This window comes from Centropristis striata, chromosome 21, assembly GCF_030273125.1.
Source record: "Centropristis striata isolate RG_2023a ecotype Rhode Island chromosome 21, C.striata_1.0, whole genome shotgun sequence".
In the NCBI taxonomy this organism is placed as follows: domain Eukaryota; kingdom Metazoa; phylum Chordata; class Actinopteri; order Perciformes; family Serranidae; genus Centropristis; species Centropristis striata.
The window spans coordinates 7,363,631-7,382,664 of NC_081537.1; the positions used below are offsets into that span (position 1 = coordinate 7,363,631).

General features: G+C 42.0%; 1 protein-coding gene across 1 annotated transcript; it reads right to left on the reverse strand.

Moving 5' to 3' along the window:
- Positions 1-1,473: 1,473 nt before the first annotated feature.
- st6galnac (ST6 (alpha-N-acetyl-neuraminyl-2,3-beta-galactosyl-1,3)-N-acetylgalactosaminide alpha-2,6-sialyltransferase) lies at positions 1,474-16,418 on the reverse strand. The gene is made up of 9 exons (XM_059325270.1): positions 16,100-16,418; positions 8,290-8,569; positions 7,128-7,293; positions 6,711-6,885; positions 6,193-6,331; positions 6,014-6,117; positions 4,637-4,720; positions 4,135-4,234; positions 1,474-3,898 (listed from the first exon to the last, which is right to left on the reverse strand). The coding sequence occupies exons 1-9, from the start codon at positions 16,249-16,251 to the stop codon at positions 3,668-3,670; spliced, it is 1,431 nt and encodes a 476-aa protein (XP_059181253.1). The 5' UTR covers positions 16,252-16,418; the 3' UTR covers positions 1,474-3,667.
- Positions 16,419-19,034: the final 2,616 nt, after the last annotated feature.

Consider the following 19,034-nt stretch of genomic DNA (forward strand, 5'->3'; position numbering starts at 1 on the left):
AGCATTTCTCGTTCGGACATAGAGCTGAAAAACTACTGGTTCTGATAGAAATATAAAATTACTCAAGATATAAACCAGCATGTCTGTGTGTCAGTAACTGTATATGTTGTTTTATGGTATTTTATTTTTATAACTTACAGTTTATTATGTAACATGAGCTGCTAAATGAGAAATAATAAACCTGTGCAGCCGACTGTGTAAATCACATATAAAGTGAATTATTATACCAGATAAATAATGAAACGTCTCTGCTGCACTGACCTGTTCTCACCAGTGAGGGGCAGCACAGAGCAGCTCTTCATTTATTAAACTGATCACATGTTGACTCTCTGCAGACATGACAACAGCTCTCTGTGTTTGTGTTTCCATACCTCGTGTTTAACTTTAATCATGATGTGATCTGGACAGACTGATGGAGGAGAAGAGGAGAAACACTCATTCTACCGACCGTTCACAACACAAAGAGATAAAAAAAAGGTTTTAAAAAGTCTCTAAATGATGCAAACTTCTAGTCTGTACGTGTATCCAGATATCTCCTCCTCTTTTCTCTTTCTTCTCCTCCTGTTCTCTCTCCTCTCCCCCTCCTCCTGCAGGATATATTATATATATTGTGACGTCAAGCTGCAGACATTTTGGCAGCTCAAAGTCTGACTCATGGCTTTGGTAATTCCTGAACTCCCCCACCCCAACCACAGCTGGAACATCTGGCTCGGAGTCTCCCTGTACAACTCACTGAGGAGGAGGAGGAGAGAGAGAGAGGAGGAGAGAGAGGATGCTCGGACGATAATTAATTATTGATGAAGCTCCTGATGATCAGTTCATACCAGAAACAAAACAGGAATACAAACAGTTAGACCTTTGACCTCCAGCAGTCTGAATTCTGAAATGTGTTGAATTTTATTATTATGAGAAAAACCTGTAAAAGTCACTCCTTTAGATATCTTCATCAAATTTGAGCTGTGAGAAGATAATATTCCAGATAAAATGATCTTCAGTCTGTAATTAACTGGATTTACTTATTTGAACATGTGCAGATTGAAACGTTTCCAAAAATAATAAAGTCCTCTCCAGGAATATTCCTTTTATTATTATTATTCCTATTATTATCATTATTATGATTCCTATTATTATTAAATTATTATTATTAATTTTATTATTATTATCATTATTATTCCTATTATTATTTTGATTCCTATTATTATATTATTATTATTCCTATTATTATTATCATTATTATTTCTATTATTATTATTATGATTCCTATTATTATTATTAATAATAATTTTATTATTATTATTATTATTATTATCATTATTATTCCTATTATCATTATTTTGATTCCTATTATTATATTATTATTATTATTATTATTCCTTTCATCATTATTGACAGTGGAAACATCTGAACACATGGAGCTGGGTCTGATCAGACGAACAGCTAACAGGCAGCGAAAGAATCACAAACACACAGAGATAAAAATCACAGTTTCCTTTTATAAAGATTTTAAAAAAGAAGAAAAAGTTAGAAACTGCTACAAAGATACAAAGATCTCCTTCCCTTGTTGTAAAAATATGATCCAGACTTCAGAAACGTCTGATATGAAACACAAACAGTTAAAGTTAAACATGTTCCCTGATTGGCAATTAGTCTTTGGTTTCTCTCCTCAGACACATTAACAGTTATTACAGTTACAGTTTGATTAAATGTTTCTGATGTTTCGTCCCAAGCAGAGAAAACTAGTGATTCACATTAAAGAGGCACAGAGGCACACAGTGTTAAATTAAACAATAAATAAGTCCCTTAAACTAAAAACCTTCTGCTTCAGACACTTAGAGACAGACAGACAGACAGACAGACAGACAGACAGACAGACCTGAATAGATCAGATCAGAATAACTCGGCCTGTGGAGCTCTGAGCGTCTCTCTTGGGCGGAGACGAGATATTTTAAGCAAACATGCGACCGAGCTGCGTCCCTCACAGAGACATTTAGAGACAGACTCTCAGACTGCTGTTGGTGGTGAACTTTGTAGTGAACTCAAGGTGCTACAGCAATACTGAGGAAGTACAAAAGTGTTCAAATCAGAGAAACGCTCTTTAAACGCCTTCTGGACTTTATAAAGTGTCGCTGCAGAGAAGCTGAAGAAACACTGAGACACAGAGACAGAACAGAGAGGTTACAGACAGGAGGAGGCACATTAAAGCTTGTAAACATGTTCTGATAATAATAATAACGAAGATGATCAGAATCTGTCCTGTTTACAGGCTGTTACAGGTCTAAAAATAATAATAATTAATTATTTGATTCTCTGCAGTGATGACAAATGATCATTTCTGCTGAAAGAGTCTGATGTCAGTTTAAATGTGAGTGATGACTCAGTTGATCCCTCTGAGGTTCATGTTAAATAAAAGGATTACAGCAGGAGAGAGAGAGACCGTGGGAAAATAAAATTAAATAAACAGACGATGCCATCACTCATTTATCTCTCACTCACTCACACACACACACACACACACACACACACACGCACACACACGTGAAGTTTTTCATCTCACCTGCACATACAGTCATGGAAAAAATTATTAGACCATCGTTTTCTTTTTTTCTTGTTTATTTTTAATACCTGGTACAACTAAAGGTTCATTTGTTTGTATAAGAGTTTAATTTAAGAGCTGATATCTAGACATTTTCCATGGTTTTATTGATAATGATTTTGGTTATTATCAAGAAAACCATGGAAAATGTACCTTTAGTTGTACCAAGCATTAAAATTAACAAGAAATTAGAGATGTGGTCTAATCATTTTTCCCATGACTGTAGAAACAGTCTCTCTAAATGAGCAGAATGACCTAAATGATGACTTTAGGTTTTTGTTGACAGAAATTCAGATTTCTCTGAATCCAAATTAAAAGTCAGATGTTTTGTGTCAGAACAGTTTGACAGGCTGATGGGAATGTTGTTGTTGTTGTTGTTGTTGTTGTTATTGTTGTTGATATAAAGTTTGGGACAAATTTAAAAAAAAACGCCTGATGAGGCGAGATAAAAAAATAAAGTTTCACACCAACCGGCTGGTTTGACTCTCAGCAGCTTCTCTGTGTCTGGTTCTGTTTCTGTTTAGCTTCATCCAAAACTTATTGTAGGACTCAGGGAGCGCCGGGGTCCTATAGGAGCCGCCAGGTTCCTTGAGGAGCCGCTGGAGTCCTATAGGAGCCGCTGGAGTCCTTGAGGAGCCGCTGGAGTCCTATAGGAGCCGCTGGAGTCCTTGAGGAGCCGCTGGGGTCCTTGAGGAGCTGCTGGGGTCCTTGAGGAGCCACCAGGGTCCTATAGGAGCCGCTGGAGTCCTTGAGGAGCCGCTGGGGTCCTTGAGGAGCCACCAGGGTCCTATAGGAGCCGCTGGAGTCCTATAGGAGCCGCTGGAGTCCTTGAGGAGCCGCTGGAGTCCTATAGGAGCCACTGAATCATCGAACATGGACAGAAACTTTTACCCCCCTGCAGTCAGGAGTTAACATGGATCAGGAGTTGATCCACAGATCAGCACAAACATGTTTAAATTATAACAAAAAGTCAGATAATAAAAGAAACCCTCCTGCTGAACATCCACAGCAGCTTCCATTAAAATAATCCAGTTTCCTTCAGAAAAGAAAATTTGCTACTTTAGTTTTTCCAGTTCAGAGTCGATCGCCCTGACCCGGTCCGATTTGTGACTCATGACCCGTCTCGTCTTCGGTTCGCTGGTGCATGTAGAGGTTGATGAGTCCGGCCTTGTGCAGCTGTTGCCACAGATTCATCTCCATCCGCAGGTCGTGGTTGATGAAGAAGCCGACGGGGTGGTACTTGTTGTCGTAGTAGTGGTCCGAGTAGTTCTTGTAGTCCGGAGTCATGAAGCCGTATGCGCTCACCTTCAGAGAGACAAAGTCAGAACAAAAATACCTGATACAATCTACCTTCATCAGACACAAACAGATCAACTCCATCTGATAACAACCTGTCCTGCTGGGACTTGACTCCTTCAGCCTGAGGCAGAACCACAAACCGGTTCTCACACTGACTCAGATTATCACTTTAAATGTGATCAAACACATGACTGACAGGAAACTAACAGGAAACTATCAGCTGACAATAAAATTGGACCTACCTGGTCACAGCTGTGCAGGGCTGCCAGCAGCATCGCGGCTCCAGTGGACGGACGGTAAATGTTCTTATATTTGGTATTCAGAGTGTGAGAACGAAGGAACCTGGAACAGAAAAGAGAGATAAATAAATGTGCAGATCTCTGGTTCTGGTTCTGTCTCTGGTACTGGTTGTGTCTGTTTTCTTTCTCTGGTTGTGTCTCTGGTTCTGTTTCTGTCTCTCATTCTGGTTTGTTTCTCTGGTTCTGGTTGTGTCTCTGAATCTGGTTCTGGTTCTGTCTCTGGTTCTGGTTCTGTCTCTGGTTCTGATTCTCTCTCTGTCTCTGGTTCTGATTCTGGTTGTGTCTCTGGTTTCTTTCTCTGGTTCTGTTTCTGTCTCTGGTTCTGGTTCTGGTTGTGTCTCTGGTTCTAGTTCTGGTTGTGTCTCTGGATCTGGTTCTGGTTGTGTCTTTGGTTCTCCATCTCTGTCTCCGGTCCTGGTTCTGTTTCTGCAGAGAGTGGACTCACCTGTTCCTGATGTAGCGGATGAAGTCGGGGTGATACATCTTCAGCTTCTCTGCCGACACGTCCTCTCCAAAGTATTTGGTTGGACTGAGGAATCAAACATCACGTTACTACGGCAACATTTATGAGTTAAAGAGTGAAAGTTGATCAGGAAATCAAACTGCTGGAAAAGAACCACATACAGGTTCTGATAAAGTCTTCAGAGTGATGATCAGCTGTTGCTCTGCAGGATTTGTTCAGTGGTTTAAGGTGAATAAAGCTGTAAATGGACCTGGTCTGTCTGCAGAGTGAGGCTGCTCAGCCTGAACCTGATGTTTACTGATCATGATGTTACCACACAGTTACCACGGTGATAGACGAGAATAGACGAGATAGACGAGATAGAGAATGAGGAAGTGGTGGAGATCGCACTGAGCCTGACCTCTACAGCACACACACACACACACACACACACACACACATCTAACCTTTTAACACGGAAAAATGAGGAAGTCATGTAAGATAATAAACCAGATGTTGGTGTGTGTGTGTCTGAAAGTAGTGTGAACCTCGTCAGTTAGTGTGTAAAAATTAAAGGGAGGTAGCCAAGCAACCAGGGCCAGGTGGCGTCCACCAATCAGAGCAAATCAATTAACTGCAATCAACTGCTGTGGAATTTGACGCCACTGAGAGGTGGAAACAGGTGAAAGTTCCCTTCGAACAGAAAGCATTTTTGGCCAAACCGAAGCTCCTATCAGTGAACCTCACTTCACTTTGAGCATCCTGAGTTCTTCCTGAACGTCTACATATGTGTTTTGTGAAGAAAAATGAAGAAATTGTTTTTTTTAGAGCGATTGGAAGAAACTGGTACCTCTGCTTTCCTCCAGAAATGTTCCCTCCTTTTTACCATGGCGGTCTATGAGGCTGTGGGTGCGTGTTAGAGGATTATCTGTGCGTCCTACGCGCAAACTATAACTGACAGCTTTAGCAGACCAATGTCAGTGAGAAGACCAATTTTTCCTACGTTTCTATGTATAAATTAGTGTGGCATCTGCGGCCTCGAGCACGGTATCCAAATTTTCTCTCCCTTTGCACTCTACCGATGATGTCATCCACTCTAGCCTCTCTATAGGGTAACATTCGGGCGATTTTTTGGTGTGTTTTTGCCAAATAATTTGAAAATCATTTGCCGAAACCCTTAGAAAAGTCATAGCACACTTGTCATGACCGAGCCGGTCAATTTGATACCTTTTTACTGTATGTGCGACCAAAACTCTGGGAGGAGTGATCGACGGAGAAAAACATGGAAGAAACGGAAGAATAAAATCTATGAATAAGCCCGGTAAATAGTATACAGTGTACTCTTTCAAGCACACTCAATGATGATGATTGGTTGCTCACTCTTTGCCGCGCTCCTTCCCGCTCTGCACAACGGTTCGCGTGGCGGCGGCCTTCATCAGCAGGTAGTCTCTGTCGTGGTCCGGCAGGAACACGTAGCGAGTCTCCTGTTGGGAGCAGAGAGACGTTAGAGCTCAGACCTCCCAGAGAGGACACGTCTCTGTCTTTAGCTCCGTCCTCACCTCAGACTGCGGCGGGCCTCGGTAGCCGGCGCCGCCGTAGCTCCGCATGGAGTTCATCATCGTGTTGGTGGAGAAGGTGTAGTGGGTCGTCCTGGAGCCCACGTCCTGCTCAAAGCCCTTCAGGATCGCCCCGTTGGTCCTGAGGAGACAGACACAGAGAGGACATTAACATCCCTTTCACTTAATACAGATCATTATTTACACTCAGCTACTCCTGTTTGTTTGTCTGGCCGTATGAATAAAACTGACTGGATTTTGTGGCTCTTTTCAATATTTTATAACATAAATATGGATGCTCTGCTAAATTTTGTGGTCACGGTAACACTTGTGATTTAACAACATTTCAGGGCATTAAAGCTGTTTTTGTGATTATAAAACTGAACATCAGTGTGGATTTATTTTTATTTCTTTTGTACTTACAGCCTCACATTAGATAGTTTGGACTTTTAAGCGTCTTTTAACCAATGAATATCTCTGCATCTTTAACAGTTAAACAGAGATCAACAGTCCGTGCTCACCTGAAGACGTAGTGGTGTCCATCGATCTCCGGTCCTTTCCCCGAGTCCTTCAGGATTCCTCCGTTTCCGACCACAGCGCAGCTGGAACACTCGGACCCGCTGCTGCGCTGCTCCCAGTCGTCCAACATCCTCCAGTTAGCAGAAGAGTTGAGGACGGAAAGAGTGTCCTGCAGTGCTACACACACACACACACACACACTTGAGCTGTTAGTGAAGAGACGCTGTGTGAAGCTGCAGGTATCTCATGATAAACATGAGAACGAGGCTCACATGGAATCCACTTTGAATTAGATTTGCATTAAATTCAAAGTATGACCTCAAAGCTTCATGAACTGAGGAACTGATGCAGCTTTCGATACTAAAAGAATTTGAATCAACTGGTTTATCAGAGATCCTGCAGCAGACAGACAGACTCACTGTCATAGTCGAGGGCTCCCCAGCCGTGAGTTCCGGGGTAGCGGCTCAGGCGGCGGTGCTGCTCGGGGGAAACGTCTCGGGCGCTCTGCAGCACGGGGATGTGCTTCAGAAAGCGACCACCAAACTCTGTTTCTGTGACGTGAGTCCGGATCCCATTATGGCAGTCCTGAGGGGAGCAGATAAGACACACACATATAAACACTCAGTCAGAAAGGCTTATGTCTCTACAGTCACGTCGCACATGTTCCTCCTTGCTGCAGCAGGTCTAACAACATCATGATTAACTGTCACTGAAGAACATGAACACACATATTCTTTATGATTTGCATGGTAACGTTCTGCGAATGCATTAAATATAAACACATGGCAGCTCTTGATCTGGTTAACAGAGATCTGCCTCTGGTTCTCTGTGATTTTCTGTGTTCTCTCTTCTTATGCAACAGCTCAGACTGAACTGCTGCTTCACTGAGCTGATGTTTGACTGTAAAAGCTGCAGATCAGCGTGTTAAACTCCTACAAAACCCTGAGATGTTCACAGTTTTCCATTTTATCTTGTGTGTTTCCTCTTCCAGCTGACACATTCAGGGTGGGAGGCTGAGAAAACACGGCCAGGCCTTATTTCCTCTGAAGCAGTTAGTGGAAACACAGACCCACCCAGCTGAGCTGAGGCAGCGCCCCGAGACAGCCTGACGCTGCACAGATACACAGGAGGAGGAACTACTGCTCCATTTACCAGCACTTGTGTTGTGTTGCTGCTTATTGTGAATCATCCATCCTCTGAATGCTCCAGGTCTCTAGTTTGTGGTTGTAAAGTTTCATGAGGCTGTGATTATCCTAGAGGTCACAGCAGCTCGTTTTATACACTGAGCTCAAGTTCCACTCACTGACATCATCACACATGAAGAACATTGGGCTCATTGAATCCACAACAGTCTCAGCTTTCCAGTCAGACCCGATTTATGCAGCTCACAGACTGTTTAGGGTCCCCAGGATGCACAAAGATTCACACACAAGAGGACACAACAACACATTTTCTGCAGGAGAAACACTGACAGCATCAGCATAAAGTGGGCATGTCTGGCACTGAAGGATTCTTTAGATGGTTTCTGCAGAGTTAACCCAGACTCAGGACTCTGAGGTCTCAGGTCTCAGGTGGACTCACCGTCTGTGGAGGGTCTTCTACACTCCGGTAATTGTCTCCGATGAAGGGGGGCTCTGTGGGACCAGGGGCCCGTGTGGGCTCCTGCTGCAGCTGCACCGTGGGGCCTCTAGTGGGTGTCCTGGTTCCATCCAGACCGTCAGACTCTGACCTGGACTCTGACCTGGACTCTGACCTGGACTCTGACCTGGACTCTGGTCCCCCCAGCTCTGGGGGAGAGGTGGTGGTGATGGGGGGCGGGGGGGTCCATCGCTCCCTAGGATCCTCAGAGTCTCCTGACCCGCTGTGGAGACAGAAAGGACAGGGACAGCTGAGAGACGGCAGGACACCTCTGGAATGCGACTCCTCCTCCTCTCCTCCTCCCTCTGTCCTCCTCCTCTTCCCTATGTCCTGCACCTCCTCCTCCTCCCTCCTCCTCCTCTCTCCTCCTCCCTCTGTCCTCCTCCTCCTCTCTCCTCCTCTCTCCTCCTCCTCCCTTCCCTATGTCCTGCACCTCCTTCTCCCTCTCTCCTCCTCCCTCTGTCCTCCTTTTCAACTTCCCTCTGTCCTCCACCTCTTCCCTATGTCCTGCACCTCCTCCTCCTCTTCCTCCCTCCTCCTCCCTCTGTCCTCCTTTTCAACTTCCCTCTGTCCTCCACCTCTTCCCTATGTCCTGCACCTCCTCCTCCTCTTCCTCCCTCCTCCTCCCTCTGTCCTCCTCCTCCTCCTCTCTCCTCCTCCCTCTGTCCTCCTCCTCCACCTCCCTCTGTCCTCCTCCTCCACCTCCCTCTGTCCTCCTCCTCTTCCCTATGTCCTGCACCTCCTTCTCCCTCTCTCCTCCTCCTCCCTCTGTCCTCCTTTTCAACTTCCCTTTGCCCTCCTCCTCTTCCCTATGTCCTGCACATCCTCCTCCTCCTCTCCTCCTCCCTCTGTCCTCCTCTCTAACTAACTGAACAAAGAGAAACACACCTTTTCTTTTTGTTTTAACACAAATAGAGGTACTGGCAGCAGCAGCAGGTGAGTCACCTGAGAACAGGACCAGCTTCATGTTTCCATCAGCATCAACAGATAAAAACCAGTTTATATTCAGACAAAGAGAGTTTGTGTTTCTGCTGACAGGGCGTGTCGTCTCAATATGTTGGTTTCATAACTCTGGTGAACCAACATCAGCTGAACGACTCCACACAAGAATCATTACTCCACAAACCAACTTTCCACATAATCATTATTTATCTGAGGTTTGATTCAGGAAATAAGATTTATGACTCTGGGAACACTGGAGACTGAAGGAGGAGAGGAGGAGGAGAGGAGGAGGAGAGGAGAGGAGGAGCAGTGTGTGAAATATTTTAGTGGAACATGAATCTGTTGACAGATTTTCTGTGTTTGTGTGTTTTTCTGCTTTTGGATCTTTTATGTTTTGATGGAAATAAACAGATGAAAGATGAAAGATCTGTGAGTCTCGTTATAATAAATGTGTTGATCAGATTTCTACAGTAAACTGATTCAAGTGTGTGAATCAGTTTACTGTAGAAATCTGATCAACACAGATAAAAGGAGAAGTGGTTTGTCAACAATTTAACTTCCTCTTCTGATTTCTTTTTGTTGTCTCGAGCTGTTTCTAGTTTCTATTTCTGTTTTTCCAAGCCGATACTGTTGAGAGGGTGAAAAAATTATAGATGTAAGAATTGTTTTTAGCCTTATGGCATCATTCTCATTGTGATTAACTGCTCTCTGTCCAAGCACTTTGTAAACTGCTGTTTTTAAAAAGGTGCTATGTAAAAAAGTTATTATTATTATTATTATTATTATTATTATTATTAATCTGATATTCTGTTTATTATTAATGCATCTACCAGATACTCCTGTAACCTCTGCCTTAGGGCGGGACTGGACTGTTGGAATGTTTTTGTATTTATGAAAATGTGCTGAATTGTAATGGTGGTGTATGAGTAAAATCTCAATAAAAAGCAGTGTTTTGTCATTTATTTTCTCTACCAAGTAAACAATTAACCACAAAGAGTTTGAGTGAAGGTTGTTTTTCTGTCGTGTTTAACTATTAAATCTTCCTGCAGCAACTCAGTGAACTTTGTCTAAACTCCTGAAGCTCAAACACAATAAACTGAAATTAAAGTGTAACTGAACTTGTTAATGTTGAACAGAGGTCAAAGGTCAGCTAAAGACAAACTCAGCTGTTTTTTTTTGTTTTAAACATCAAACTTCACAATGACATTAAAATAATAGTTACATTCCTTGTGTATATTTCCTATTTCCCAATTTTGTATTCATTTTTCCCACTAAAATGTCACATATTACAATGATTTCACTGTTTTTTTGTATCTTGACTATTTAATAAATGTTGAACATTAAACGTTTCCTGAACACACTGAATGTTTTTAGCATGATGCCTCGTCTCACTGCAGATTAATCAACTAATTCATGTGTTGATCCACAGAAAAATAAATGCAGAAAATGCTGTTTTCAGCCTGTCAGATATGGATTTATATCATATTTAACTGAATATCTTTGGAATTTGAGCTATAAAAATGGCCTTTAAATATGACTTTTTACTGATTTTGCCTGTTTTATTTCATATTAAACTGAATATCTTTAGGGCTTGGACAACAAAAATGATCCCCAAATATGGATATTTAGTGATTTATACTATATTAGAATTAATATCTTTATAACTAAGACTTTTAAAGACATAATTTTGGACATTTTTCACTATTATTATTCTAGAAAATAATGAAAATCAACCCTTTGATATAATAAACATAGCGTTTAACACTAGTGAAATACGTTTGGTCCCCTGACCCTTGGCCTGTATGTTCCATGATCCACTATACTTTTCATTGTTCTTGCTTCTCCTTTTCTGTTCTATTGTGCTCAAGGACACGTTTTCTCTCCTCCTGCTCATTCTGGCCATGAAGGCCAACTGCCAACTTGTTGTTATCGATGTTTTATTGATTTTATTGTTATGGTTATGGTATTGACATCAACCTGCCAAAGGGACTAAAGATGGAAATTAGCTGTTGGCTATAATCTTGCATATTTACATGTGTATGTTCATTAATATGTATTGTCCCTGTTTTAAATAAATAAACTCAAACTCAAAAAAGTCATTAGTTGCAGCTCTAACAGAATCTCCTTCATAATTACACTTACTAACATCTTTGTGCAGCTGAAGTCTTAAAGTCTTTCCAGTGCGAGCTTCACAGCGACTAAACTCAGAGTTGAGAGTATGAACCGGAGCTCTCCTCTCTGACTCGGTGCTTTTCTCTGGAGCTGCTGGCATTTAGAGCTTTTAGAGCCTTTAGAGCTTTTAGAGCTTTCAGACCTTTCAGATCTCTCAGATGTGGAGCTGAGCTCCGTAACAAAGCCGACTCTTCACCACGCGTCTCCTCCTCCAAAAATACCTCGGGGGGATTTCTGTCATTAGTAGGAGGCCGCCGTTCTGTGGCTCTTTGTTACAAACACAAAGATACAAAACCTCACAGCTGATCTCAGAGTTTAACCCCGAACATTCAGGCTCCACGTGACCCACTCTGAGGACTTACCTCCCCTGAGGGGAGAGGTCAGAACACTGGAAATACTCTGGTACAAGTTTAATTAATTTAATTACCTCAGAGTGTCACAGATTGTTGGTTTGGTTTGTAAAATAGAGAAAATAACAATTTTGTTTTGTCCAACCAACAGGACAAATAAATTATTAATAATAAATTAGCATCATATGGGAGCAAACTCCCATATTTGACATATTTTATGATTATAAAAACAGTTACAAACATAATAAACTGATAAACTGAAACATGTCCCTGTTTACTATGAGCTTGTGCTTTAGGTTGTAAACTTAAACTGCTGCGCCTGAAGAGTGACCTGGATTATGCTGGGCTTACACCAAGCGATTTTCACAGTCCCAGACTAAAAACTAAAAGTCTTTAGTAAATCTAGGAGTCTTACTGGAGTCACAGCGCGCTCCCGTCATCCCGATCGTGTAAGGTAGTAATCGGCGCTGTTACTTATCAGTCATTTCCTAGTCTTTGGTTTGCGGTCATATCAAACGTGTTTGATATTATCGCAAGTCGCAGTGACGTAACACAATCAACAACCAATAAATGAGCGGTTCCAGACCGGCAGTAAAACCACTTATCATCACAGTATCATCACAATAATGTTAGTAAGCTCAGTCCTAAATACAAATATAGAGATGTAATATAATAGAAGTAATATAATAATAGAAACAGCGCCCCCAAAATCCCGCTTGTGGCCGTCCACAAGCGGGATTTTGGGGGCGCTGTTTCTTAGTAAAGAGAACAGTAAGCAGACCCAGTTAAAATGTATAAATAAATGTATACATAAATAAGTAATAAATAATTGATGATGAATGTATGATTAACTAAATGAAAGTTGATAGAGCTGATAAGTATAATTATTCAATTAAACAAATCATAATTAAATAAGACATAAATGTATGTCATGAATTATTTTCTACAGTTTCCTTTCCTTTATCCTTCCTTATATCTATTTTTACTGTAAATTAGTCAACTTTTCAGAAAAACAGAAATCCTTTTTCAGCTTTGTGAGGGCGTCTTCTCTTCTTTTTTTTTTTTTTCAACACAAACCACTGCGCACACAAAAATTGCATGGTAGGTAAAAAATGCTAAAGGAAATCTAGTTGTAGTCTTGTAAATAGTGACCCTGCAAGATTCACAGTCTTTGTAGAATCTCAGTCTGAGACTAGGCTGGGACTAAAAACTCTTAACAATTTTCTTTAGATGTGAGCAGGTGTGAGCTGATAGTCTTGCAGGAGTCTTTCCAAATCTTTTCAAAGTCTTCTGGTGTATAGGTAGCATTAGTTAGATAAGTGATTCATCAGCATGAACCCTGAGAACAAGTCACATAAAGCTACACGAGTGGTGATCAAACATGACGTTTAAACACTGACAAAAATAAATGATAAAATCCAAATCTGACACCCTCCACCTGCCTGGTAGACAGAATCTTAATATATATATTTTTTACCATCTTTAGCTGGAACTGCTGCTTATTTAGCTCATGTATTGATATTTCATTCTAAAAGAGAAACTCCTAAACATTAGAACGTGTTCAGTGTCTCTCAGGTTTCACCTCAGCGTGTTTATTTAATCAGGGTTCATGAAGCCTGACAGTCCACATATCTGAACCTGTTGATCCTCTCAGCTGCACCCAGTTCACATAGGATCACCTGCTTTATTTAACTCAGATAACTATGAAACTACTTGACAAATGTGTCTCCTAATGTCACAGAAACTCTCCGTCACATCACTGCAAAAAAAGGTGTGTCTAAAAACAAGATAAAAAACACGAAGTCTGAGGGAAATTATCTTGCTGTTGGCAAAAAGTTTTGATCCGTTCAGCTGTCTAGATTACTGTGATTTATTTAGTGTCTTATACATTTTGCGTGTGAAAATAGTGATGAAAGTTGTCAGATAAATATAGAGGAAGAGAAGGCTTTGCAGCCAAGCAACCAGGGCCAGGTGGCGGCCACCAATCAGAGCAGAGCAATCAACTGAAATCAACTTCTCCCTGTGACATTTGACGCCACTGAGAGAGAGAAAAACAGGTGAAAGTTCTCCTCAAACCGAAAGCATTTTTGTCCAAACTGTAGCTCCTATCAGTGAACCGACTTCACTTTAAGCATCCTGAGTTCTTCCTGAATGTCTTCATTTTTTTTTTGTGGAGAAAAAAAAAATATATATATTTTTTTTGAAGTGATCAGAAGAAACTGGTACCTCTGATTATGTTGTAGAATTAATTTGAAGATGTATTAAAATATCAGACATATAGCAGTTTAAATATGCATCAAACATGTTTTGATAAACACACAGAAATCTGACCAGCAGTCACAGTCTCTTTACAGCAAACTTCTACTTGATTGAGATATGAACAGCTCTGATTTAGGAAATCCCAAGTGTGCTCTTATATCAAGTGTTTTTCATAACAGGAAATTACAGGACGTTGAACCTTAGTTACACAGAAACAATGACGCACGGACCTGAAAAGTGAAAAGGCAAGACAAGGCGTTGCCTTGCTCAGTGTTGTTCTGACTTTTGGATTTGTCTATCATCTGTTTTTGATACTTGCTAAATAAATCCCGCACAAGGCTGCTATTCGAATCTACCTGGTCGTCAGTTGATTTTCCACAACACTTTCCTCCAGAAATGTTCCCTCCTTTTTACCATGCCGGTCTATGAGGCTGTGGGTGCGTGTTGGTGGGTCATCTGTGTGTCCTACGCCCAAACTATAACTGACAGCTTAAGCAGACCAATGTGAGTGAGAAGGCCAATTTTCCTACGTTTCTATGTATAAATTATTTCTGTAGAGTCGCATCTGCGGCCTCGAGCACAGTTTCCAAATTTATTTTTTGACAAATTTTTCTCTCCCTCTACGCTCTAGTGATCATGTCATCCACTGTAGCCTCTCTATAGGGTAACATTGTTTGTTTTTTTGTTTTGCCAAATAATTTGAAATCATTTGCCGAAACCCTTAGTCATAGCACACTTGTCATGGCCAAGCCAGTCGATTAGATACCTTTTTAGTGTATGTGCGGCCAAAACTCTGGGAGGAGTGATCGACAGAAAAAAACACGGAAGAAACATAAGAATAATAGGAAGAAGCCCGGTGGAGAGAATATAGTGTGCTCTTACAAACAAACTCAATAAAGTTACTTTAACTGGATTAATGTGTGAAGGTTTGCTGTGTAGGAAACATATATATCATGTTGATATGTTACAAACTGGAACAGAGAGCAGAAAGGGGAAGTGTTACCATCATATTATATATTATTATATCTCCTTATTTATACAGTCTGCAGCTCCAACTGATAAACTGAAACATGTCCCTGTTTACTATGAGCTCGTGCTTTAGGTTGTAAACTTAAACTGCTGCGCCTGAAGAATGACCTGGATTAGTTAGATAAGTGATTCATCAGCATGAACCCTGAGAACAAGTCACATAAAGCTACACATGAGTGGTGATCAAACATGACGTTTAAACACTGACAAAAATAAATGATAAAATCCAAATCTGACAGCCTCCACCTGCCTGGTGGACAGAATCTTAATAAATATCTTTTTTACCATCTTTAACTGGAACTGCTGCTTATTTAGCTCACGTATTGATATTTCATTGTAAAAGAGAAACTCCTAAACATTAGAACGTGTTCAGTGTCTCTCAGGTTTCACCTCAGCGTGTTTATTTAATCAGGGTTCATGAAGCCTGACAGTCCACATATCTGAACCTGTTGATCCTCTCAGCTGCACCCAGTTCACATAGGATCACCTGCTTTATTTAACTCAGATAACTATGAAACTATGTGACAAATGCGTTTCCTAATGTCACAGAAACTCTCCGTCACATCACTGCAAAAAAAGGTGTGTCTAAAAACAAGATAAAAAACACGAAGTCTGAGGGAAATGATCTTGCTGCATGGACAGATAATTTCACTTGACAAGATTTCTTGAATGAAGATTCTTAAATCAAGCATGTTGAACGCTTAAAATAAGAAATTAACTTTTAAAACAAGATAAATTATCTAACACTTCTAAATCTAATTTTTATTTTATTTTGGTAAGAACCAAATAATTTGCAGTGTGTCTGGTGTATGTTCTCAACAACTCATTAAACGCGTCTGTCACAAGTTCACCTGATGAAATAAAACCCTCAAACTTAAAGCTGGAACCATTCTGAGCTGATATTTCATACGCAGTGTGTCAGATCAGAGTAAACACTTGAGTGTTAGTGTCTGGCTGCCTGGAAACCCTCTCTACCTCCCAGGTGATGCTGCTGCTCTCACCTGCTGCTGCTGCTGCTGCTGAAACCATGGAAATGTCTCAGAGGCGCCACGGACCAGGACCCAGGCTTCTCCAGGTTCACACATAGGATGTAGACAGCCAGCAGGGAGCCCACCGCCACCAGGCCCAGCACCAGGCGCCGCTGCAGCGCCATCACCTAAGCCCCGCCCCCAGGGGCATGAGGAGCAAAGGAGGAGCTGAGGAGGAGGAGCTGAGGAGCTTTAGGAGGATGCTGGTCTCTGGTTTGTTGTGAACCCAGGGGGGGGGGGGGACGGTTGTCGTGACGGTGGGGATTTAATTAGCCCACAATGGGATCTGGGCTCCAGTCAGCACAGCTAGAGAGAGAGAGAGAGAGACAGAGAGAGAGGAGGAGGAGGGAGAAGGGAAACTTTATCTCCCTAATAATCCCTTTTTAATGAAACCTTTTCTCATGCCCCCGACACACACACTGCAAAAAAGGGGTGTCTAAAAACGAGATAAAACACTAAATCTGAGGGAAATGATCTTGCTGAATGGACAGATAGATGATTTCACTTGACAATATTTCTTGAATTAAGATTGTTAAATCTAGAAATAAGCACACTTAAAATAAGAAATTAACTCTTAAAAAAAGATAAATTAAAGCAGCGATGAACGGACCGAGCAGCACCGAGTGGAGCCGGCCGCGCCAGGTCCAGCGATCGTTGAAGGGGCGAGGTAATCTAGGACTGTCTGCTGAGTACAATGACACCTCATGCAAATCTCTACGACAAATGGTTCGTTAGTTAGGAAAAGGGGGCGTGGCTAATCAAAAAGGGCAGGACCTTATGAAATATTGTTATGTAGAACTGTTCAGTGATGGACCATCATCATGCATGACAAGTTTGAGGCAGATTGGACAATGTATGGTCAAGTTATACAGTCTCGTGTTTTATGCCAAAAGCCATATTTTGCCACCATGCCATGCCCACATAGTGTGACGATCACTAAAGCTTTCAATAACTTTTGATGTCAAAGGCCTTTTGATAGTACTGAACAAGTCCAAAGTCGATTGGGTTAAACCTGTAGGAGGAGTTTGTGGCGTGGTAATGGCGAAAAACGTCTTAAACGCCATGTTCGATCCAAGATTGCCGACTTCCTGTTCATTTTTGGGTATGGCTTCTTGACACTTTTTGGTGTGTCTTCCCATGATACATGTATGTACCAAATTTCGTCTCTCTACGACAAACCTGTTATAGGGGCTCAAATCTAGGGGGCGCTAGTAGGTCATTTTGTCACACTCATTTCTGAAACCAATGAAATATGTAAATTTTCAACGTGATTGAATTTGGTCCCAAGTTTGGTGAGTTTTGGAATATGATAAAGCCCTCAAAAACACAATTCATTTGCTGTTATAATAATAAACGGACCAATTTCAATAGGGTCCTCGCACCGTTAGTGCTCAGGCCCTAATTATCTAACACTTCTAAATCTCAGGGTTTTTTAATCTTGGTAAGAACCAAATAATTTGCAGTGCAGGTCTTCATATCTATTTGTGCTCTCACTGTTCTTCTAAAGCTACGAAAGAGAAAGAAACACACAGAGGAAATCAACAGGCCGACACCAGGACAGAAACGCCGTTCATCTGCTGTAACGGACGACATCAAATGCAGGAAACTAAGACAGGAAGCTGAGAGTCTCTGGGATCCAGTATTAGCAGACTGCTCCCCTTCTCACCTCTCTGAGAGTCATAAACCCTGCTCTGTCTCTAACTGTCTCTAACTGTCTCTAACTGTCTACAGGACAATGAGCCGCTACAGGCTGCTGCTGCTGCGGCTCAGCCGGAATGGAAAGAATGTACCAGTGATCCAGTGATAAACTCTGATAACAGGACAACACAGGCAGAAAACACTCTGTTCTTTAGTTTAGAGGAAACATTCAGTCTGCGGAGGGACTCGAGCTCTAACTCGAGTCAGACACTCGTCTCAAACAAAGCTTCACACAGAGACAGAAAGTAGAATAAAGAGTTTCCTCACCGCTCTGGCTTCATCTCGTCTTCATGTGGACTCCTCTGAGTTTCCTCCTCAGTGTGACTCTGCAGCCTGGGCACTGTGTGGGCGGGGTCACTGGGGGGGGGGGGGGGGGGGGGGCTGGGGGCGGGGCCAGTGTGAAATGAGCAACAGCTGCTGGCAGTGGGTCAACCATCAACTCACAACAGGAGGGAGGAGGAGGGGGTTAAAACTGAACATGAGCAGGCAGCTCACTGCAGCTCTGCTATGATCACAATGTGAGACCCTGAATCACACACTAATGACACACAGGACACACACACACACACACACACACAGAGCTGTCAGGTGACAGGCAGCAACATGCAGCAGGAAGTTCCTCTCAGCTGACAGACTCTCTTTAGAGCAGAGACACGTTTCAGAGCACAACACCGGCCGGAGGAAGTGACCTCGCTGCAGGGCAGGAGGGAGGAAGGAAAGAGGAGGAGTAGAAGGAGGAGAAGTGGGTCAGAGCTGGACATTATTCCAGATGTAAAGACTGAAACATGCTGCTATAGGCCCAATGTGTCGGGGGACATGATACACCAGTCCCCTCTTTCCTTCTCTCTCTCTGATGTCCCAATAAAACATGTCACATTTTAGAGTTTTTCCCTGTTTAAAGAGTTTTAGAGGAGTTTTTCTCTGTTAAAATGGCTGCTGTGAGAGTCAAAGGTCAGAGGGTGTCGTACCATGTACTTTCTGTAAAGCCCTTTGAGGCTTTGATTTTGGGCAATATAAATAAAATTGACTTGACATCCTGAGGATCACAAACACTGAATAAATGTTCTCTGAGGGCTCAGCAGCAGGATTCACAGTCACACAGACTGAACACTCCATGAGTTATGGAGGGCGGACACACACACACACACACACACACACACACACACAGACAAACAGAGAAAACAATTGTCTGACAGAGACAGGGTCAGTG

What these genes read in the sequence shown, in the direction of transcription:
- st6galnac (XM_059325270.1), bottom strand. Translation starts at nt 16,251, where the DNA reads ATGGCGCTGCAGCGGCGCCTGGTGCTGGGCCTGGTGGCGGTGGGCTCC. An exon ending in GGGAGCCCTCGACTATGACA is followed by an intron (nt 6,886 to 7,127) that starts GTGAGTCTGTCT and finishes GTGTGTGTGTAG; the next exon opens with CACTGCAGGACACTCTTTCC. An exon ending in GGACACCACTACGTCTTCAG is followed by an intron (nt 6,332 to 6,710) that starts GTGAGCACGGAC and finishes CTGTCTCCTCAG; the next exon opens with GACCAACGGGGCGATCCTGA.